Source organism: Panicum virgatum, chromosome 2K (assembly GCF_016808335.1).
Source record: "Panicum virgatum strain AP13 chromosome 2K, P.virgatum_v5, whole genome shotgun sequence".
Lineage (NCBI taxonomy): Eukaryota > Viridiplantae > Streptophyta > Magnoliopsida > Poales > Poaceae > Panicum > Panicum virgatum.
Window position 1 is genome coordinate 31,110,964 of NC_053137.1, and position 23,129 is coordinate 31,134,092.

Below are 23,129 nucleotides of genomic sequence, written 5' to 3' on the forward strand. Positions count from 1 at the left end.
AAATACTAAATCTGTTCTAAAATTGTTGAAATTTCTAAATGACAACTTAGACTTTGTCTATTACATTTCAAAAGTGCGGTGGCTATTCAAGATATTTTGCTTTGCAAATTACTGAACAAGAGTGTTTTAAATTGAAAAAGAAAACATTAACCTGAGATAAACATGAACTAATTTTGGCTCGGCCCACCCGGCCCAATTGTTTCTGACCGTCCATTTCTGATTTGATGGTTAGGATCGCACTCATGTAGTATAAAAATCGAGTGACCCGAGTTCCCCCGTACCCTAGCTCCTCTTCCTCCTCCTGCGGTTCCTGTCGCGGTGGCGGCGTCTGCACTCCCTCCGAAACCCTCCTGTCCATTTCCCCCGTCAGATCTGCACGGGGCGACCTCCACTGACCGGGCGAGCACGGCGCGAGCTCGGCACGGGTTAGGAGAGGTGGAGCTCCGCCGAGCAGCAGCCCTCCTCTCCGTCGCCGTACCCCCTAGGCCCTAACGCGAGCGACGAGGCACCCTGATCCCCGCCTCCCATCGTCGAGCTCACTGCCCCCTCTCCCATACCTCGTCACTCTCTCCCGCTCCACCCACTCCTACTCATCCACTCCACGCACTCCTAACCGCCTTCTGCTTTAGATCTGGATCTTGGACTACTCGTTGCCGTCAAGATCACGCAGAAAACCAATGGTGGTCCCCTCCGACTACGCCAACATATTCTTCTGCGGCATTCTCGCTGGTGCTTCTCGCTAGCTCCTCGCTACTTGTGCCCTCCAGAAGCAAGCTAATCCGTCATTTGTTGCATTGATTTACTCAGATTTGACTGGTGGTTTGTGTTTTCTTCTGCATCTCTAATCTCAGCCGGATTAGTGGTCAGCCGGTGACAGTAGGCGCATGCACCGAATGGCTCCCTTGTTGGCGTTGAGTCAGACCTCTAGGTACAACTAGCATCCCCCTGCTTGCTATGTTTTAGCCGCGTCTTGAATTTCCAGCACTTGCTCATCGATGTTGGTTGAAATATACGAGTCAGTTGTTTGCAAAAATGCATCTGTGCACCACTTGTTTGTTGAAATGCCTAGTTAGACTGAAAATAATTACAAGGTGCACGTTACGGTGCAATTCTAGTAACATAGCTTTTATGGAACAATATGCAAAAGATAATCCAGTAACATTACTTCAGCCTTCATGATTGTGCAAGATATTTCAGTATTGATCTCAATTTATTATCGGCATGTATCTTTGTAGGTTTTCAATGCAGGAAGTTCTTTACGCAATATGACCCCCCAAGTTCTTTTCTTGCTTGTGTTGTAAAGTCGCATGTCTTACGATGCCTAGATTTACTAGTGTAGCATTTATATTGACATAGTGTAATTCGTATATAGATTTTGTGTACAAGGTTATCATTCTCATGTATTTGCAGGGCCTATTTCAGTCATCTGATGTATCTTGTCCACTTTTCTATGTTTAATATTTTCACATGTCAATTATGCTTTATACCTCAGTTGTTCTCCATTGAAAAAAAGCACTGTAAGATTGATTTCTATGACCATCTGGTGCACTGATTTCTTACATGCATTATGTCAGATCACCATTAAGATTGCTTTCTTTGACTACTCTGCCTCTGTTTTCAATTAGATGCTAGCTGTTTGCCACAATCCAAACCTTTCCTAATATAGCACTATAGTTCTAGTTATTCTTTTCCACGCCAACAAAATTGTGGATAAATGTACAGCTATGTCTCAGCTCTGTGTGTGCCTGTTTGATATCTCAGCTTTGTCTCTTTGAGTTTATATATCCTGCATTTTTATTTGATTATGTTTCTTGCATTTTGATTCCCTACAATTCTAAAAAATTAACTATGCATTGACATTAATTTTTGCAGGTGATTTAAAGGGTTAAAGAATTAGCAGTTAGAATAGAAGAGAGGCCTCGCAGAAAAGAAATCATTGTAGCCAAATGTGCTGCCACAACACTCATCAAAACTGATAGCTGGTGAAAAAGAATTATTTGCTTAGTTGCTGCTGCTGGTTCATACTCTTGGTGAAACCTATCTTTTGTTTTTTTCTGGTCCATTTTGTTGTCTTTGGTCCTTCAATGTTAGATTGCTAGTTCTGATTCATGGAAAACACCGCATGTGATCCATTATTATGGTGTCATGATGCTGGATGCAAATATTATTGATATGAAGTTATAATTTGGGCTGTAATTGCTTATTGTGACTTTTGGGCTGGAACTTTTGTTTTGGTAAATGGGCTATGTATAAGTTGAATTTGATTAGCTAATAATAAATGTGGGCTAAAATCAGGCCCATCTGAATTGGGCCCATTCAAACATGGGCTGTGAGATTGATGTCACTTGCCATGTCACTCGCCATGTCACCACTACTTCCCACATAATGGCCATGTCACCAATCATGTCATCGGCCACGTCATCATTGCCATCTACGTCATCACCATGTCACCAGCCACGTCATCTTCCATGTCATAAATGTGTGACATGGCAATTGAATTTGTGACAAAAATTATACTATTTGTGACGTTTATTTTCGTCATAGAAAACGGGTTTGGGTTGGGCTTTGGGGGCCCGGGGACATTCTATGACGGTTTCAAAATGTCATGGATCAAGCAATCCATGACGAAATTTTAAGGAACGTCACGAGGTGTGATCTGTGACGCTCAATACATGCCATTATTTGAGATCGTCATAGATACTGTTTTATGACGGTTTTTTAGTGATCTATGACAAAATTCAATCGTCATGGATCAACAAATTTTTTGTAGTGAAAGTCGTTGGCAGCCATGCCGCATCTCTCTGGACCGCATCCCTTTGGACCGCACATTGGCTCCACCCAGCTCGCGAGGTCCTTCAGCCGGCGCCACCACTCGCCTTCACCTCTTGCCGCCGCAAGTCATGCCGCATCCTACACCTACAGTCCATAGCCAAGAGACAACACGAACACTTTGTTTCCACCACCACCTTCTTCCACGGTTAGTCAACATAATCATGCATACCGGAAAAGTAGGCATGTTATGCACCAACCAAACGACTAAAAGCGCATGTGTTGATCAATCACTCATCACCAAAACTGACCAAAAGTCCGCAGTCGATGATACTTTGCTCTGTGACGTCTGGTCCTCTTATGCGAAGCTTGATGATGCACTCGAGGTACTCCTGTAGGGTCATGCTTCCCTGCTTCAGGTTGTGGAAGTCTCACGATGTGACTTCGTCGGGTCTTACGGCTCGGAAACTTGCATTTAACTCCGACCGAAGCTGGCTCCAGGACAAGATGGTTCCGGAATGGATGTTTGTGTACTAGCACTGGGCTAGTACTCGTAGTGCGAGGACGAGTGCCTTCACCTTACACGCGAAGCCTCCTCCCGCTGCTTCTATGGTGGCTTCATACTTGAGCAGGAATTCCTTCGGATCGGACTCTCCATCGAATTGGGGCAGAACTACTGGGTTGAGATGATGGGGCCATTGCACTTCTTCCAGTTCTTTGGATAGTGGGGTTTTGGGGCCATGGTGGTACCGGCCTCGCTAGTGGCTTCTCCGTTGATGCTCTTCGCCGTCTGACTCGGAGAGGTCAGAGTTCTCTTCGATCGGAATGATTGTTGGGCGAATCCTGGGTGGCGCGTGTTGCCGCGGGTTGGTTGTGGCGGTCTCCCTCAGGAGCGGTGGTGCTTGCATTTTTTCCAGCATCTGGCGCTGCTCTTGTAGCTTCTTTTGCATCGCTTTGCAGCCAAGCTCTTCTTCTTTTAACTTGTTGTATTGCTCCTGTCTTTCGGCTTCGGGTAGCATGGTTTCTTTCCCCTTCGCTCTTGTTACCATTTGTGGCTCTGGAGGCGCTACCTCCAAGGCCGGTTGCTGGGTCTTACATAGTTCTTCGAGGCAAGCGTCGATTCTTTGCATCGCTGCAATGTCTTCGGCAGAGATGCCGAGGTCGAGCAAGTCGACTTCGTGTTGTCCATCCGCGATGGTGTCAACGAAGATGTTGTCATTGTTGGTTCTGTTGCTCTACATCGCAGTGGCTTTGTCTTGTGGGGGCGTCGTCGTCATCATCGTCGTGTCTGCCGAAGCGTCACTGGTGGCTCCCTTCCTCTTCGCTGCCATGTGGCGTGATGTAACGAACCGACGGATGGGCGCCAAACTGTTGGTGGAGAGTGTCTTGGAGGAGGACAAACACTACAACAGTCTGAGAACTATCACGGTGCGAAGAGATTCAAGCTCAAGCGAACAATTGTGGTCTTCGGACAATCGTCCGGAATTCTCTCCCTTTCTATTCAATGTCCCATCAATGACAGTTACACAGGTATTTATAGGCGGCAGTTCACCTACCAGCTCTCCAATTTACATTGTAAGGCCCTTCAACGGCCAGATTCGCAGAATATTCGTGGGACAGTCTCGTATTTTTACATCAGGTGGATTACAGCTAGACCTCCACTTATATCAGCTGCGGGCCCCGAAGTGGAGGTCATCATCGGCTCGCCCTGGCCTTCGATATCTTCATCGAAGCCCTCATCCTCTTCGTCTTGGGCGCCCGTGGACTTTGCCACCGGCATCATAGCCGTCGGTGCCCTCGCTTCGCCTGGGCCCACCACCTCTTCGCTCATGGGGTGAAGGCCTGGTCATCCGTAGCCTTCACCCCCCTCTTGTCTCGATTAGCTCACTAAGAGCGGGACCTTTGGCAAGGAGCCGAAGGTGGCGTCCCCAACAAGGACATTGGAGGAGGAAGCCACCGTGACCTCTTCCCCCCACCTGATCCTGTTGATTGGCTTGGGGGAAGAGCTAGGAGGGTGCAAGCCCACCTGATCCTGTTGATTGGCTTGGGGGAAGAGCTAGGAGGGTGCAAGGGCGACAGTGCTCTGCTTGCCGTGCGGTAATAGTAGAAGGGGAGGGCCCAGCAGTGCTCGATGGAATCTAGAAAAATTGGGAAGAGGACTGACGGGCCACGGCTTCAGTGTTAGGTGGGGTCGGGGAAAAAGGAGGGAGAGACGGCCGTGACACTACCCGCCCGCGCCACTACCACCAGCAGCAGCGCAGGGAGGACGGTGCACGCAGGAAGATGATGGAATGGCGCGAAGAGGTGGGGCAGTGAGAACAAGCAAGGAAAGAAGTGACCTAAGAGATAAGGAGCCAGACGAACAACGAACCATGAGCAGCTGCGTTCGACCAAAAAATTGGAACCGTACAGTGCAACATCTACTACAAATATTCCTTTTAGGGATGGCTCCGTTCTAGGTGTTAATGAACCAAACAAGTTGGAATGCAGCGGCTCCATCCACCCCCATCCCACCGACCAAACACACCCTTAGTCGATGGTAATGCAACGTAAGAAAAATATACTGCTACCTTCACATTGGAATGCACACCACACGGGTACCCATAAAAATTTGTAATAGATACATAATTTAGTCCAAGTCGATGTTTCTCCTCCCATAAAGCTCTAGAATTTGTTATGGTAGCATTGTCGTTACAATTTGTTATGGTAGCATGTAAGGGCATCGCCAAATTCCAACCACGTATTTTGGTTACACATTTTTAAGGGATATTTTGGTTACACTTGGCATGCCATCTCAGACTATTTAATCGGACCACCCCAATCGCAATCCCAGAGGTTTATAGGTGGCACGATTAGTGGCCAAATTACATGTAAACACCCAATATTTCAATGGTACTCTACACAACCGACTCAACTGCCGTTCCCAAATTGGATTGACTACCTATCCTACATTGGTTACCTATACAATTACATTGGCATTCCATTCTAAAAGAATGACAACAATTATCAGAGTTTCTAGAATGAACTCAGCAAATTTTCATAATTTGACAGTAGGCACAGGCAAAGTATATCACCCAAGCCTGCGTCATCTCCCAACCAATAAATACTCTCTACCTGCCAAAAACATCATGATATTAGTAGGGAAAATACAGAGGAAACAACAGTTTTCTTAAAAACAATCTGAGCACAAACACTTCAGGAAACAAGCAGAAACTAGGCAGAAATAAAAGATACCAAACATCATAGTTTATATAAATGAACACGTCCAAATAGTAGAAATAATGGGTTTGTCCATCACTCAATCTTGTATTGCCAAATTGCACCGGTCAACACCTTGACTTCATGCCATAGAAAAAAGAAAATGAGATACCTACTACGTTGGTACTCAGCAGCAGTAATTTCATGTTGTGGCACAGACAGGCAGGTCTTTGTACAGTGACCTTTAGGTATCTCCTTTTTGAAACAATTCACTTCTCTTTAGCTTTAATTTAGCTGCCTGTTCTTCTGCCTCAACATCATTAACAACTCCACGGCATTTGGGGAATCCACAATAACAGGGAAGTCGCTGATCACTCGAAAAAAACCTGAAAAAACATCAATATGATTATGTACAAAGCTATAAAGTTAAAGGGATTAAAGGCTTGATAATCCATTCCTGACCTATAATCATATGTCAACTCTTCCCATGGATCTATGTCCCGCTTTGCAAAAATGATGATGTGTTCATCCCCAAGAACAGTTATAGCACGTGAATAACAATTAGGCTGCGATGGTAAAACATGTATTGTTATGAAAAAAAACATGCAAAAAGTTTTAGAAACAAGATATTAATTTCTTTGTTATTCTCCTAACTGTAAGTTCTAAACATCATGATACCGCTAAGCATAGTAAAAATGGCAAAGAATACTCAACGGGTGACAGGTACTATTTCCCTGAGCGTCATAACACAGTACAATATGTGGTTTCTATTGATAGCTATTAATGCAGTAAGCAGTTATGTTTCTGTCAATACTCAATACCAATACCTCCAAAATTTAAGAGCAAACCATGTAGCCTACTAAGGCCCACAGACATCACTCAGGTGTTCATATTGAATTATGTTTTACCACCAAAATTTAAGAGCAAACCATGTAGCCTACTAAGGCTGCACACAACACTCAAGTGTTCATATTGCATTATGTTTTACGTATCTGAGAAGGGTAAAACATGAAAAGAATACCGACAATTTTGGTCATGGGTCTGATGTTTTATTTTATTTCAGCTATCCATATGTGCAAATAAGCGTGCAATCATCTGCATATAAGAGATAAGGTGATCTGAACTTCCAACAAAAAACGGAAAGCCCTTGAAGAACAAACACATAATTCCTTACCTCACATGAGTGATTGATAAGATGAGCTATACTTCCTGCCCGAGTAGCATCTATAACACGCTCATCATCTATCCTGAACATATATGTGCCAGCCCCCTGCATGCATGAGTGTTATGACTTCTGTGCAAATGACATAGAAGTACGGAAATAGTTCTTATGTGTTTGCTTTCAGTGTTATGACAATCCAGCTGGAGTCAGCCAGGAGTGACCAGTTGGACCATGCATTAATTGAACAGTTATATTTATTTGGCAGCTGTATGCGTTGGAGTGACCAGGCGATTTTCTTAATACGACAATTGATGGAGAGATATAGGGAGCAGAAGGACTTGCACATGGTCTTTATTGACCTCGAGAAGGCGTATGACAAAGTATCGAAAAATGTCATGTGGTGGGCCTTGGAGAAGCACAAAGTCCCAACTAAGTACATTACCCTCATCAAGGATATGTACAAGGATGCGACTACGTTTGTCCGGATATGTGATGGCGACACCACTGACTTTCCTATTAACATAGGCCTACACCAGGGGTCAGCATTGAGCCCTTATTTATTTGCTTTAGTGATGGATGAGGTCACAAGGGATATACAAGGTGAGATCCCTTGGTGTATGCTTTTTGCAGATGATGTGGTGCTAGTTAACAAGAGTAGGGCAGGGGTTAATAGGAAGTTAAAGCTGTGGAGACGCACATTAGAGTCAAAAGGGTTCAGACTTAGTAGGACCAAGACTGAGTACATGATTTGTGATTTCAGCGCGACTAGGCATGAGGGGGGAGACGTTACTCTAGATGGTCAAGTGGTGGTCCAGAAGGATACTTTTCGGTATTTAGGATCGGTGCTACAAAAGGATGGCGACATTGATGAAGATGTTAAGCATAGAATTTCAGCTGGCTGGTTGAAATGACGTCAAGCTTCTGGCATCCTTTGTGACAAAAGGGTACCACAAAAGCTAAAAGACAAGTTCTATAGGACAGCAATTCGCCCGGCGATGTTATACGGTGATAAATATTAGCCTACAAAAAAGGCGGCATGTCCAGCAACTGAGTGTAGCAGAGATGCGGATGTTGCGGTGGTTTTGCGGGCACACAAGGAGGGATAGAGTCCGAAACGAAGCTATTCGGGATAGGGTCGGGGTGGCACCAATTGAGGAGAAACTTACTCAACATCGGCTGAGATGGTTTGGACATGTCCAACGGAGGCCTCCTGAGGCGCCGGTGCGTAGTGGGGTTCTTGAGCGAGTCGATAACGTAAAGAGGGGTAGAGGTAGACTTAAACTAACTTAGGATGAGTCAGTTAAGAGGGACCTTAAGGATTGGAATATCTCTTGCTTGGAGACTAGCTATCAATGTGCCTGAACCATGACCTTTATTTCTTTTGGATTTCATCTCTAGCCTACCCCAACTTGCTTGGGAAAAAAAACTATATTGTTGTTATTGTTGTTGTTGTATGCGTTGGAGGCTTATTTAGTGCTTCAAATGTTAAACCATTATTGCTAACAAATTAAATTATATTTAGGTTTGACCAGCAAGATAGGTACAAGTGAAAATAATTTTGCAAGCAAAACTAAGTTCAGCTGACCAATCTACTCCTTTTTATGGCAACTAATTATCATTGAAACAATGTCTTCCCATGACCAGAGGAGCATGATAAAGCAACCCAATTTAAATCTCCAATCTAGTTATCCATGTTTATTGTTTATATATCAAAAGTTATCTGCAAAAAATGAACTAAATGCTAAAAAGAAACTTACCACTAGTGAGTTGTATATTCGCCGCTCTCTGATGTCTGATATCGGTGGCCTAACAATCTCCCCTATGTATTCAATCATCTGTAAAAGTAAGTCCAAATTGAGGAAAATTAGTAGAAATACATGCAAATGAGAACTGGTAACATGGCGGCTCGTCCTACTCTCGACTGCACACAATGCCCCACATGCTGCCACCAGTTCACGTTATATGGTCATACCAAAGTCAGACGACGAAGCTGAACATGTAGCCATTTTCTACCTCGACCATGCAGGAAAGCATATTATATTAAGAAGTAAAAGATTCTAAGAAGCCTCGTACGAGCCCATGAGGGCATGGTTTAACATATGAGCAGAAGCCAAAGAATAAAAGGAAATACAACCAGCTACCTATATATAAGAAACACCTCACCATACACCATAATCTGGCCTCATATCTAAGTCCTCCATGATGGCATTGTAACTAGGAGAGGCCCCCTCAAAGACACAATGCTCAGTGAAATGCATTGTCGTAGTCTATCTAATTTCTACAGTATGGTATTGATGATATAATAAGCAAGCCTATGTATTCAATCATATGAACTACATGCAACAAAGGGAAATTTGGCTCGGAAGCAACACAAATGTGCAAAAGTAAAAAAAAAAACACACACACACACACAACAATTGTTCTTGACTCAAGTGACACAACAATAAGGAAAAAAATAATCCTAAATAGCATTGGCTTCAGCCCTTTAGGAGAAGATAGCAGTCAATGATATGGTAGCAGTAGGGATAGCAGGAAGAACCGGCTAGTTGCCCTCTTTCTGGAGGCTCTGACTGCTTTTAGGGTTCTTCTTGCTTCCCAATTACATGATACTTGTCATCATATAATAGCCATGCACTAACCATTGCATCTCATGGCACCTAATAAACTAACAGCTACAAGATAAGCCTAATTGACGAATAGGTAGGTAGCTAACTAACCAACTGAAGATGCTAGAAAACTAATTGGTACACAAGAAAACTACTATGTGCATGCTGCCACCTTGACGTATGCCCAGCCGCTGAGCGGCTGGACCATCCCATGGCCCAACCGAACCGCTCTGTTTAGTTGATAGTAGCCAATGTTACCCACAACTGGTTGTCTTGTCATTTTCCACATTAGCAGGAGGGTCTTTTTGTATCTTAATAAATACACAAACAAAGGGAACAACTAACATTAATGCCACTTTACCCCCTTTTGCTCTTTGCCCCGTGATTGGCATGGATTGCTGTGTTACTAACTCACCAGGTTCCTGGGCATTGAGGAACCCGGTTGAGGGGTGTGATAAGTTTGGTACATAGAACGTGAACCAAACAAATTCAGGGTGGTGACACGGGACAATGACCCAACTATTTACTATGTAAGTTAAAAATTAACAATTTACTATCAGAATAGCAGAAAAAGAAAAGTGAAAAGGCTCTAGTTAAATGGGTTGACTGCCTGTCCAGCCCACTAAGGACCTGTTTGATAGAGCTCCATCTGATTCTGATTCTCTATGGGAGTTGATTCTATGACTGAAAGTGATTCTCTAGCATAAACTCTTAAAATCAGGATGGAGAATCACTTCACAGAATCAGAAGAAGCTACTTTTTTCAGCTACCAGCCTCTTAGTTCACTTCACAGAATCACTTCACAGAATCAGCAGAGAATCACTTCTTTCCAAAAAAAAAAAACTGTTTGGCATATCTCCTGTTGGATTCAGCAGAGAATCAGCTCCGGAAGCTACCAAACGCATCCTAAGTCAGCCCACAGAACCACATAATTATCAAAACCCTCATCTCATTCTCTAATCCTAGCAGCCATGCTCTCATCTTATTCCTTGGAGAGCACTGATGCCACCAGGCATGTTAGTCACGCTCCATTCACGCAGACCACGCTATCCTGCTGAGCACTATTTCCCACATGTAGCACAAGCTCCCACCACCATGCTCCTGTGACCCAGGCTGTCCTGGTCACCAACATTGTCCGTACAGCACACTTTGGGATGGCAAAATAGGCAAAATAGTCCCTGAACTCTTGGCAAAGGGTCGAGGTCAAGTTCGGCCCTATACTTTTGTTTGGGCCAAGTTGGGGTAGGCTAGAGATGAAACCCGAAAGAAATAAGTTCAAGGTTCAGGCACATTGATAGCTAGTCTCCAAGCGCTCCTATCCAAAGCTATCTCTTTAGAGATGTTCCAATCCTTAAGGTCTCTCTTAACCGACTCATCCCACGTCAGTTTAGGTCTACCTCTACCCCTCTTTACATTATCGACTAGCTCAAGGATCCCATTACGCACCGGCGCCTCAGGAGGCCTTCGTTGGACATGTCCAAACCATCTCAGCCGATGCTGAGTAAGTTTCTCCTCAATTGGTGCCACCCCGACCCTATCCCGAATAACTTCGTTCCGGACTCTATCCCTCCGTGTGTGCCCGCAAAACCACCGCAACATCCGCATCTCTGCTACACTCAGTTGCTGCACATGTCGTCTTTTTGTAGGCCAACATTCAGCACCCTTCCCCCGCCGTTATCAAAAAAAAAAAAAGAACCCCCCGCGGGCTACACAGTGACGACCCTCGTAATGGCTTTGGTTTAAACATGAGACATGTGTTTTATTATCTGGTACTTTGAACATGAGACGTGTTTTATTATCTGGTACTTCGAACATGAGACATGTGTTTCATTATCTGGTACTTTGAACATGAGACATGTAGTGACTTTCAATTTGTAATGGCTTTTATTTTTTTGCGAAAGTAATGGCTTTTATTTGATCATGCGATATTTGTTTTATTATCTGCTAATTTGTAATGGCTGTGGCCCTGCGTATGGATTATGTGAAGAAAAAGAAAAAATGTGCTAACATGTACATGTACAAAAGAGATTAAAAACTGTCATGTACAGGATGGAGGCGCTGTGCAGCCTGCGGGGGATTCCTTTTTTTTATAACGGCGAGGAAGGGGGGCTGGAAGGAGGGGCAAGAGGTCTTTTCCTATTGCGCGTTAGATGATTTCACGGCGTTACTGACGGCAGTTTGGATGAAGGATGCAACTGAAGCTGAGAACCATAGTTTGAGGACTAAATTCGCCCAAACAAAAGTACAGGGACGAACATGACCTTGACCCTTTGCCAAGAGTTCAGGGACGATTTTGACTATTTTGCCTTTTGGGATGATGAGCAGGGACAGAAATCATGGCATTGACCCGTGTTCCAGGTGACTTGGCAGTGTTATTTCCTTTTTATCTGAATTTTCTTCTTTGCGAAACCGGATACCAGTTTTTCATTCACAGTAACCAACCCTTTACGCATTTGGAACCTTTATCTAAAGGGGAAGCTGAATAACATACCATATCTCCTGCCTTGTGTGCAACCTTGGCAAAGACACCAAAGCCATGAATTCTTGATTTTCCTGTTAAAAGACAGTACAATCAACATATAAACAATTGACACAAAAATAAATGACTATCGTAACATTGTCAAAGTATTTCATTTGAATCCAACACTTCAACAAAACTTAAAATACCATAGTTACAATATTCCTACACAGAGGTAATACAGATCACATCCTCACAATTGGTAGCAGTTAAATCCTAATCCAATGTGACACTATCATCCCACTTAATACCAAATTTTAAGGTACAAAAGTGTGGCGGATTTGTATTGATATATTCTCCATTTCTTGCTAGACTCCACTGCTACTATATTACTACAGAGAATACGTCCAGCACTGACATCAAAGTTAGCACAACAACACAAAATGATAAAGGATAGATATTGATAAATGGTGTAGAACAAGAAATATGTGAAATAGGACATGAAGCTTCCTCTCCTAAGAAAAGAACACAAGACATTTAGGAAAAAGAAGTGCTTCTCTGATTAAAAGAGGTAGCAGATGGAAAAACACGTGACTCCACAAAGAAATATTTTCTTATAATTGGCTCAAACTGTATTTCTTAGAAAATGATATGAAGACTTGATCATATCATGAATGTTAGATATATAGAGTTGTATATGGTCTTGTATTGTATTTGTACCCTAACTTGTACTCCAAGCCTATACGGCCTATATAATGAAAGGTCACCCCCCCTCATTAGGGTGTGTGGTGTTTGCCCAACTCTCTACAATGAAGATTATGCTATGGAAATACAAATACAAAAGGATAAAAAAATGAAAAGAACTCACCAAAAGTTAGTCTCTTCCTAAATGTAGCCTTCATGCTTGTATATTTTTCAACCATAGAATAAACATTGCCAAAAGCTTCTTGCTGCACAACATCTGACAAGCCAACCGGTTGAAGTGATTCACTGCAAGTATGATTGCCTACTCTATTTTGGCAGTAGCCACTGACAATGTAAGGTCTATTCTCCACATATAAACGTTTCATGGAAGCAGTAGCCATCACTTGCGGTTGCTTTTGGCCCCTTCTCCTGTGAAAATTATAGGGTTCTGGACAGAAAACAAGGCATTCGGATATAAACCGTATCAATGAACATAGGTAATCAAACTAATAGAGTAGCACTCAATAAAATAAAATAAATATTAAATTCATAGCAAATACTTATGCGTTTCAATCCAGATGACACTGCAAGGAGCCAAGGATATTAACCACCGAATTTAAGTACCATAAAAAATATCATAATGTTAAACCCTCAAGTAAAATATTATTATATTATAAGGGAGTAAAAAATCCAAAATTCGGAATAGTCGATTTGGTCCCCGAACTTTTGTCTTGGGCTCAAATTCATCCCTCAACAATAAATTTGGCCAATCTAGTCCTCAAACTTCATATCTGGGCTAAATTTCAGTCCTAGTCCTATGTGGTGTGCAACGTTTGCAAGCCTAAGTTAGCCATGGGTAGGGGTACTAACGGATTATGGCTCTAATGTCCCTGTCACAATCCAACTCAGCCCTTAACCATTTTTAGCTCAAAAATATATAAATATAAGCCCGGACCTTTTTGAGCCTGGCCCTTAAAATTTCTAGGCTAAAATTTTAGGCCCTTTAGCACCCCTAGCGATGGGTGCCCTAAAATGAGTCAACATACATAAATAAACTCTTTCTTCTCTGATTTCTTCCTTGTGTTAATGTAGAAATTATAGCTCAACAGTCAAGGATAATGCAAAAATATATATAAGCATAAGCCTTTTATTCACAGACACAAGATCACTAATCACTCATTTTTGCTATGCTAGTGAATTCTGGTCCGGTGTAGCACTTGAGTTGGTATTGGTGTCCGACTTGGTAGCATGCTAAGAACCTTCTTTTAAAAGAGATGAAATTGGGCCCAAATAAAAAGCTTGACTATTTCACCTTCTTTTAATGAACAACCAAATTTAGCAAACACAAACATTAAGAAACTCCTTGTCAAATGAATAGTGCTTGTTTTCTTACCAGTCCTTGCACAACCGGATGATGAAGCCCCTGTCTGAACCAACTGATAGGGCTCAGCAGGGTCACTTTCTAGAGATGGACGTTCAGCGGATGGTTGTCTGTGCTTTTTGCAGTACGAGAGTAATCGAATACAAGGATCCTCATCTTCATCGAGTAACATGTGGTGGATTTTGTCATCATCTTCAAGCTAAAATTAACAAAATAGTTGCACATAATGGAAATACATGTTGGTGGAAGCATAAAAAATTAGTCGTCAGGAAGGAAATACCCAACAGAAAAAAGGATTAGTACTGTACCTCAACACAAAGATCAGCAGCACGTGCGCAAAGAGGGTGATATGCAACACGACAGGTAGGATGAGAACACTATGTTTATACAAGAAAGCGTTATAACATGTTTTGATCATCCTAACAATAGCTTCAACCAACTTTAATTTACCTGTATACAAACTCCATATGAAACTCCGCAAATGCTGCATACAAGTTTCCAACGGTCCTGGATTGACAATTCACTCCATCAATGATATTTCTTCAGAAAGACTAAAAGCTTGAAATATGATATTCACATTAAAAGCAAAGAGAGGGGGAGACCTTGTTGATCCTGCTCAATCCATCAATCGGCTCCATCCTCTTTACATCTTTTAAGCATGTTTCTGCAAGAGAATCAGGATTGAGAGAACTAAAAGCATGTCATGCCACAACATCACAAAGATATAAGGACCAATGATGTGATTATACCAGGGATCCATATAGCACAAGCAAGATGAGCCCAACGGCCATCTGTTGTAGGTTTCATTGCACCACCTAAAGAATGTTTCATATGCCATAAGTATATAATTCATTTCGCAATGAACTGGGATGCTAGTCTGTACCTGTGACTGGACATAGGCAGCATTTTGGAGAAATACGAGGTGCACCAGGTCGGCACAAGTTGCAAAGCCAAAGTCCTCCATCCAATTGTTTTAGTTCACCGTAACATCTAGTATGAACCTGGATCATGTTGCAAGGCATTTGTAAACACATCCAGATTTGATAACTTATGAGAGTCAAGCAACAAAATCTTGCATACCATCATACGGCACTTGTCGCATTGTAAAAATAAGTTGTCTTCATACTCCTGGATCGCAAAACAAAGATCAGTAACTTTTAGATTGATTACCTTATCCATAGGTTCTTTTCAGTTATACCAATTGAATAACCTATATGAGAACAGGAATAGGATTGTTTACCTCATCCATATCACAAACATTGCAAAAGTCCAGATCCTTCCAATTAACATGAACAGCTCTATAACCAAGGATAGTGTCCCCACTGTTCTCAAAATATTTCAGACATGACCTCGCATTGGGCAATTCCTGAAAATATACATAATTGAACTTGGAATTTAAGGATGAAACCCAGCATCCATCAAAATTCTACTGTTATGAAAAAGTAAGGGGAAGAGCAAAATCTGTGAGAAAGAATTCTACAAATGCATGGGTTCAAAGATTACCATATTTAATGAAAATAAAAGAACTTCTACAGACAAAAAAAGGGCTTTAAACCATGCACAGTGACAGCATTTTGTAGCGGTTAATAGCAAATTTTTTGCATAAATGACTGCATAATGGGCACAGAACAGCAAATTTATGACATCAACTAAGTTAATCATCTGGACAATCTTAATAATAAACGGCCACCATGTATAAGCCAGTGAGAAAATGTCCAAGTACTAATATAATATGTAAGTAAAACATGTATAAACAATTTCAGTTTCATTAATCAACTCCAACTCAGGTTCATTATTGTTTTTTGTTGTTCTCTAATCTCTTTGCAGATAACCCAGGCATGCAACAACTTGTTTGCTATTTCTTGCCAACACAACAGGTCAAGAAAAAATGGATTTGCAGAAAATGGCTCATGGCTCCTTATCTACTGTAGGGTGCATTGTATTCTAAAGAATACCAAGCATCACCAAGCTAAGAAGAACAAAGTGGGTTGAAGCTTATTATTGCAAAAGCCATCCTGAAAGAAATTTGAAATAACAGTCTGATAGTAGAAAGTGTAGCTGTGTAGGCCCATCCACGGTCAAGAACTCAAGTACTAAGACATGAGATTTTAGTCAGCGCAAATAAACTAAAGTAACATAGCTGGTATATATAATGGTCTGGAATACCAGTCACAAAAGATAGATAGAGGACAGATAGGGATGACCTATGATGAGGAAGCTAAGGGTACAAAACAAATACATGGATCAAAGATCAATTAATTGTCTATCCCAAGCCCCAATGCACTACTTGATAAAATTAAATAAAATTGATAAATAGAAGAAAATATCAAACCAGTATTTCATTCCAAACCTGAATAAGCTGCCTTATCTGCGGATTTGAAAAGCCAAACATGTAGGAACCAGATCTTTGGCATACATTTCTTTCCAATTCAGTGGCAGCACTGCACTGTTTTTCCTTTACTCTGCAGTATATCTCTTTCCAACATGCATTAGGGGTAGATCCATCAATCTGAACATCACAAAGGTTCAACATTAGGGAAATCTACAGATTTGGAACTGCTAAATTTGTCATGATGATATGTCCACGGCATACAAAATGAATTTGGTGATAATCCTCAAAATGATCTCTTTTCTATAAACTACAAGGAAACAACTGATAGGAACCAGTATGTATCAGTTAATTGATATGGGTAACGGACGACATGTATCATAACTTGTAATGGCAGAAATAGGCTTTTCATCACAAAAATAGCAATACCTTAAATCTAAGGCTTTCCTCTAAAGTTTAATTTTGTGTTTAGAGGGAAGTAAGAAAATTGTTAGGCACTGTCAAGTTATATGTGTACCCCATGCAGCAATGATGCATGAATTTTCATAATTCCTACGCATGTATAACTGAAAACGGATGCATTTAGTGTAGTAGAACATAAAACCTGGATCTTAGCTAAGCTTTAGCTTTCTATTTTCTATTTGACATTCCAACAAGAACACTAGGCCATTTTGGCAAGAAATAGAGGCCAGTAATATCATGACAAAGCAACATTCAAGCAAAACGCCTTAAGTGCGTCCAATCAGTTGACATTGGACAGGTATCACGTTAAGCAATCCAGAGCCTACATTATCCTTAGGACTTTAAGCATCCAATTTGACATACCACTTACAAGAAAGCATTAGAAAAAGGTTCTCTGTGGCACTCGGACAAACTCAATATGTTCAAGCCCATTCCTAGAAGAATATACAGATTAAATGGCCTCTGTCAAATAAAGAAGATGATGCCACCAGGATAACTGATAACAGGACAACAACAGTGACATGATTAAGGAGCAGCTTGACAATAATGGCAAAACTTACATATAGATTATCAACCATTATTCTTAAGCATCTCTTAAGACCCAAGAAGCTGTAGCTAGTGAAACAAGACAATTAGATTGCTATACAGATTAACTCCCAAGTCAAGATGATGCCAGTACTTTACATATCTATGCAACACCACATCTCACAACACAATAGCCTCTGTAAATTCTCAGAACCAGCATATTCTTTCTTTCAAAATTATTAGCGAGGACAACTATAAGAAAAAATTGGCAATTTGCTTACAGCTTACCTGCACTCCATCTTCTGAGCTCACCCTAAACAATGGGCGCGCTTTTGTATCTGAATTCCTTAATACTTCCATTTTGTAAGATGTTACTGAATTTTGGTCTGCAACAAGATTTTTATAGACCAGATAAACAATGCGCAATCTAATGAGTATAACAAATTTCGAAATGGAATAATTAATGCTGCATACAGGTTTAGACAAGTTTGAAGGATAATTACCTATTATTGAAATGAACTTTCTGAAAGCAGTATATCCTTCAGGCCATATATGCTTTTTATTATGGAAGTGATCTGAATCAGATACTATCCTACCTGGAAAGGAACTCACAAAATATAAGTTGGTCACACAGCAGAGGAAGGAGAGCAAATGAATACATTGGGATAAACAATGTTAACATGAAAAGGCTATATGGACAAATAATATCTCCAAATATGCTCTTAGCCTACCAAGTGTCTTTGTTACATAAGTAAAGCTCAGAGTGATGATACCCATCTGACTATCTTTTGGCACTAAAAACAACTGAGCTGCAGTTTGACATTTCCATACATTTCAACTTTTTTACATCGGGTATAGTAAAGTGGAGTAGAAAGTGGATGGCCCAAGTAAAGTAATAATAAGACCTTCCAAAAAGAAAAAAGGTAAAGAAGAGCAAAAGACATTTCAATTCATTCTATCACCTTTTCATGACTTAATATTTCATTTGATGTAAGCATACAGCCCAGCACTTGTACCATTTCTATCTTTTCTGCCGATGTCATAATATAAAACTATCTCTATCTGGAACTTCAATTGACAGTGTACTATGTTTTCAAAAACCGATGGATGTAAAAAGGAACAGAAATAGAAAAGATGCTAACACATACCTAAATTGCTCACACGAAGGTTTCCTAGTTCTATTTGAGTCATTTCACCATAATCCTCTCCATTTTGCACTGATCTATCTTCTGATAAATTACCACAAGAGTCTACCCTGTTCTCGCAGGAATTAACATCAGAACCATCTTGTTGTACGGATTTCCTTAGCTGCAACATAATTTCTGGAAGCTGATGTGTGCGCAGAAATCTTCAGAATAAAAAGGCCCAATGGTCATAACAAAAGATTACCATAGAAGATAAAAGGACAACCTGGTGGTCTATCTATGCGCTCTGCTCTTAAAATTTGAATGATGATTTACTACTGTAGACTAGGTTAGGGACACGTACTCCTTGGCTTCTTCTAAGCTCCGACTGAAACTTGCTTGCTTGCATTTGAGATGCAAAGATGAAAGAAGTCCATTGAGGAATGGCACAGCTTGCTTCGACTTAACCCTAAGGAGAAACAAAATTTGTAGTTCCTAGTGAAGTCAATGGGCGTCAGAATTGTTTCTACAGGACCAACCTTGCAAAGTCATGAGTACCAAAGAATTGAACAAGTATTGATTGGTCCAATCGAACTGGCTTCAAAGCCCTGTTTGCAGGTACATCTGACTCATCCACCACAACCGCCGGCCACATTGCATGACCTATTCAAGCACATCACACCCATTAGAGAAGACTGAATGATTTTGGGGTACTGAGAAAGGCAGCAGACCACTTTCAAACAAACAAAGCTGGAAAGAACCACAAAACAAACAAATTAAATCTATCGGATCTTGAATGTAAGCCCTAGAAAGGATGGTAAGTGCATGCACCTGAGTTTATGTAGTCTAGGAAGATAGGGGAAACTAGGAGCTAAAGTGGCAATCAAAGAATAAAACTCAAATTTCCAGTAGAAAGTGACCAAAACAATAAAATTTCAGAAAACTATACAAAAATAACATAAAAGTAAAGCTACAAAGGACATGCAGAATGCATTAATTGGAAATATTCTCCACTAGCACATGTGACAGAGCTAAGAAAACATACTGTGTTGCGAAAATAAAGCAAAATTTAACCCAACACTAGATAAACGAACCAATGAAGCACTACACACCATATTTTGGTATATTTGAATAGCGAATTAGCAATTAAACTTCTGATGCCATGATACAGAAGAAACTAAAAAAATATCACCATTCAATTCAAGTTAATAAGATGACAACATAAATGTTCAGAAGTAGAGAACTCAAGTGTGCAGACTACCTGTAATTTTAGCCCACACAAGGTCACCTGGGTCAAGACCCTGGTAGTCATGAAAGCTAACAGCAAGTGCAAGCAACTCATCATGGCCCTTCTTATCCTGATTGGAAATTCCAATACTTAGATTCATGGACTTCATTTCTTCAGATGAGATAGAAAATTTTATCCTTTCATCCGCCAGGCTAAGGTCCTCTTCTTCACCATCAACATACTTTACCTGCAGTTCATGAGAATACAGTTATCACTTATCAACCACTAGGTATTGCTCATTTTTTATTCAGACAATGGATGGGAAATTGAGTGGCAAAGAATTGAAGTACAGAAGGGAAAAAACGCATAAGCAAGCCTCATCCAATTAACCCAGCAAACATAGGAGGATTCCTCACAACCAACAGAGTAATTAAAAAAATAAAAAAGAAACAGAAAACATTTAAACCAGGAGGAACAGAGAACATACTGAATGCTTCTTGGTTGCTTCATTGTACACCGTGATGGAGCCCTTGTACCAATCATCATCCAGCGGCCAGAAAACCTGCAATCAATCAGAATTCAGGTCCTAACATCCAAGAAATTCCATGAGAAGAAGACAAAATTGCCAAGAGTTACACCTTGCACGCTAATCCGACAAAAGCATTAGGATCCGCACTCTGAATATCCAACCTGTGACAGAACTAGCATCAATACTAGCTGGATTTTCCATTATAGACAGATTTATTTCAGCGAAACCGTCAGGTACGACTATCCAACTCACTCTACCCATCTCCTCCCGACCGACCCCTTGGGCCTCCCCGGCCGCTGCCTCTCATGCTCGGAGAAGCAAACCATAGTCTCAGCCCCTCCGCCGCGTCTCATTCGCCCTCGCCGCCGCGAGGGCTCCCTTCCCTCCGTTTCCCCGTCCCCGTCCAATGCAGGATGGGCGGACACCAGGCTGAGCAGTTCGTGCTTGAGGGAGTCCTTCCGCCGCGAGGGCCCAGCGTCCTCGTCCTGCACCCGCGGCGCGGGTGGGGCCATCGAGGGCGGCGGCGGTGGCTCCTCGACCCGCGGCTTCTTGCGGTGGCGGCGGTAGTACACTTTCAAGGGGGGCTTGCTGTCGTCGATGCGGGGCTTCTTCGCGGCCGGGGGGCGCGGGGCGGGGGCGGAGGAGGAGTAAACGTGGCCAAGGGGGAGGTAGCGAATGGGGCGGTCGTTGTCCTCCTCCTCGCCGTGCACGAACCCGTTGCCCTCCACGGCGATCACCATGGCTAGGGTTTCCGCCCTTTCTAATTCTAGGGTACGGCAAGCAGTGCCGACTGCCGATGGCGATGGGGTTTGGGGGAATTTGGGGAATTTGGGGAGGAAATATTTGAGGCCCCTCGCGCAAAAAATTTGCCGTTTCCCGCCCGAGGAAGCTTTTGTCCGTGCTCTGCTGCTCCACTCCCCGGAGGGGTCCGGTTTATTGTAGTTGTAAGGCGAACCAAACTTTTTTCAGAAGTCCTTGTCACATCAAGAAAAATCTTATTATTTTATAGTATTAAATAAAATCTGTTTATAAATATTTTTTGACAGCTGAGTGCTTTTTCGCGAGACGAATCTAATGAGCCTAATTAATTCATAATTTGCTACAGTGATGCTACAATAACCATTCGCTAATTATAGATTAAGATATCTCATTAGATTCGTCTCGCAGTTTAGCCCCAGAGTTCTGCAGTTAGTTTTATAATTAACATTTATTTAATACTTCTAAATACTAAAAAGTTCCAGGGACTAAAAAAAGTCCCTGGAACCAAACAACCCTTAACATCCATCTACACCATGTTCGGCAGGCTGGAGCTGGAGTAGTGTGAGAGAAAAATTCTGTTACCTGGCTGGTGGCTGGAGGCTGGAGCTGGAGTAATGTGAGAGAGAGTTACTGTAGGGCTGGAGGCTCAATCCACCAGCCGAACAGGGATGACCAAATTATAAGTCATCCCAAAAATTTTGGAGAGTCAAAATTTTATAAGTTTGACCAAATTTATACAACAAGATAATAACATTTACAATATCAATTAAATATCATTAGATTGTTTGTTAGTTATATTTTCATAGTACACCTATTTGATGTCATAAATCTTTGTGTTTTTCTCTATAATTTTGGTCAAACTATGATATGGTTTGACTCTCCAAAATTCTTGGAGTGACTTATAATTTGGAACGGAGGGAGTATCTTTTTTTTTGGGTGTTTGCCATCTATATGTATAATATAAAGATCGAAAACAATTGAAAACTTTTTTCATCCAAATTGGGCCACCGTACCCCAGATACCGAACCCACCTGTCAGGGACGAGGGAGGTGGAAGGGGGCGGAGACCTATAAAAACTGCGAGTTGGGGGATGTTTCTACCCAAAACCAATTATTTTTTTTCACCTGTGGTCCTCATACCCGCCGGTTGTACCTGCTAATAACTCTGCTGTTCGCGACCTCATGTCCTGGATCTAGTCCCGTCCTGTCAGACTCGGGGCAGCAGGACTGTTCACTGGCATGGAATATTCTTGAGTAGGGAGTAGTTCATGGGTATGCCCTACCCCCTTTGTATCTACCCGAATAGGAGTAGAACTAGTCGATATATTCGAGACCTAGCCGAACTCCTCAAACTGGGATTTTAATAGAACTCGACTAGGACTTCCCATGTAACCTTGTTCCCCAAATCATATAAGGACGAACAGGAACCCCTCCAAAACATCGAACAACACCTAAGGGAATACAAACCACCACACAGGACGTAGGTATTACGCTCCGGCAGCCTGAACCTGTCTAAATCCTTATGTTCCTTGCACCATCGCGTTCTGATCTCGGCGAGTCCCTACATACAACCACTCTCCTCGGGATACCCCTCGGAGAACCCGACGGTAAAACACCAACAGCTGGCGCCCACCATGGGGCCTCTCGCCAACTATCGTCAGAAGAACTCGATGGCTCCTCTCGACGACAACCCCGTGCTTAAAAAAGGCACCTCCTTCCGTGTAGGCTCCTGGATCTTCGTCACCGACGGATCAGGCAGTTTCGAAAGCTGCCTAGTTGACCAAAGTACCCCAGAGGCTTCGAAAACCTCAAAATGTCGCGGACTCGACGACTTCATCGACCAACTCGAAGAAGTCGGATTCTCGGCCCTCAACGTTGAAACCCGAATTCAACTTGAATTCGGCGCGATTAGAGCC

General features: G+C 42.0%; 1 protein-coding gene and 1 long non-coding RNA gene across 3 annotated transcripts; one reads left to right on the forward strand and one right to left on the reverse strand.

Moving 5' to 3' along the window:
* Positions 1-793: 793 nt before the first annotated feature.
* LOC120695999 lies at positions 794-2,220 on the forward strand. Its single transcript, XR_005683980.1, has 2 exons — positions 794-928; positions 1,873-2,220. It is a non-coding gene; the product is annotated as an uncharacterized LOC120695999 (long non-coding RNA).
* Positions 2,221-5,397: 3,177 nt separating this feature from the next.
* LOC120673294 (histone-lysine N-methyltransferase TRX1-like) lies at positions 5,398-21,250 on the reverse strand. 2 transcript variants are annotated; one of them, XM_039954071.1, is made up of 25 exons: positions 20,708-21,250; positions 20,565-20,616; positions 20,414-20,488; positions 19,960-20,173; positions 19,238-19,361; positions 19,063-19,167; positions 18,723-18,922; positions 18,078-18,170; positions 17,863-17,960; positions 16,609-16,767; positions 15,499-15,624; positions 15,339-15,386; positions 15,142-15,259; positions 15,008-15,073; positions 14,861-14,922; positions 14,709-14,765; positions 14,567-14,635; positions 14,271-14,457; positions 13,062-13,325; positions 12,227-12,288; positions 8,887-8,964; positions 7,142-7,237; positions 6,430-6,533; positions 6,210-6,353; positions 5,398-5,883 (listed from the first exon to the last, which is right to left on the reverse strand). In XM_039954071.1, exons 1-24 carry the CDS (start codon positions 21,193-21,195, stop codon positions 6,212-6,214), a joined length of 3,087 nt encoding a protein of 1,028 aa, XP_039810005.1. In that variant the 5' UTR covers positions 21,196-21,250; the 3' UTR covers positions 5,398-5,883; positions 6,210-6,211. The 2 variants fall into 2 exon arrangements, with proteins under 2 accessions (XP_039810005.1, XP_039810013.1); XM_039954079.1 differs by lacking the exon at positions 5,398-5,883 and adding an exon at positions 5,908-6,107 and having other exon boundaries at positions 20,708-21,195.
* Positions 21,251-23,129: the final 1,879 nt, after the last annotated feature.

Excerpts from the sequence above, each read along its gene's own strand:
- LOC120673294 (XM_039954071.1), bottom strand. The coding sequence starts at position 21,195 with ATGGTGATCGCCGTGGAGGGCAACGGGTTCGTGCACGGCGAGGAGGAG. Across the intron at positions 20,174-20,413 it reads AAGCAACCAAGAAGCATTCA|GTAAAGTATGTTGATGGTGA; the intron begins GTATGTTCTCTG and ends CATGAACTGCAG. Across the intron at positions 17,961-18,077 it reads AAAGTTCATTTCAATAATAG|ACCAAAATTCAGTAACATCT; the intron begins GTAATTATCCTT and ends ATCTTGTTGCAG.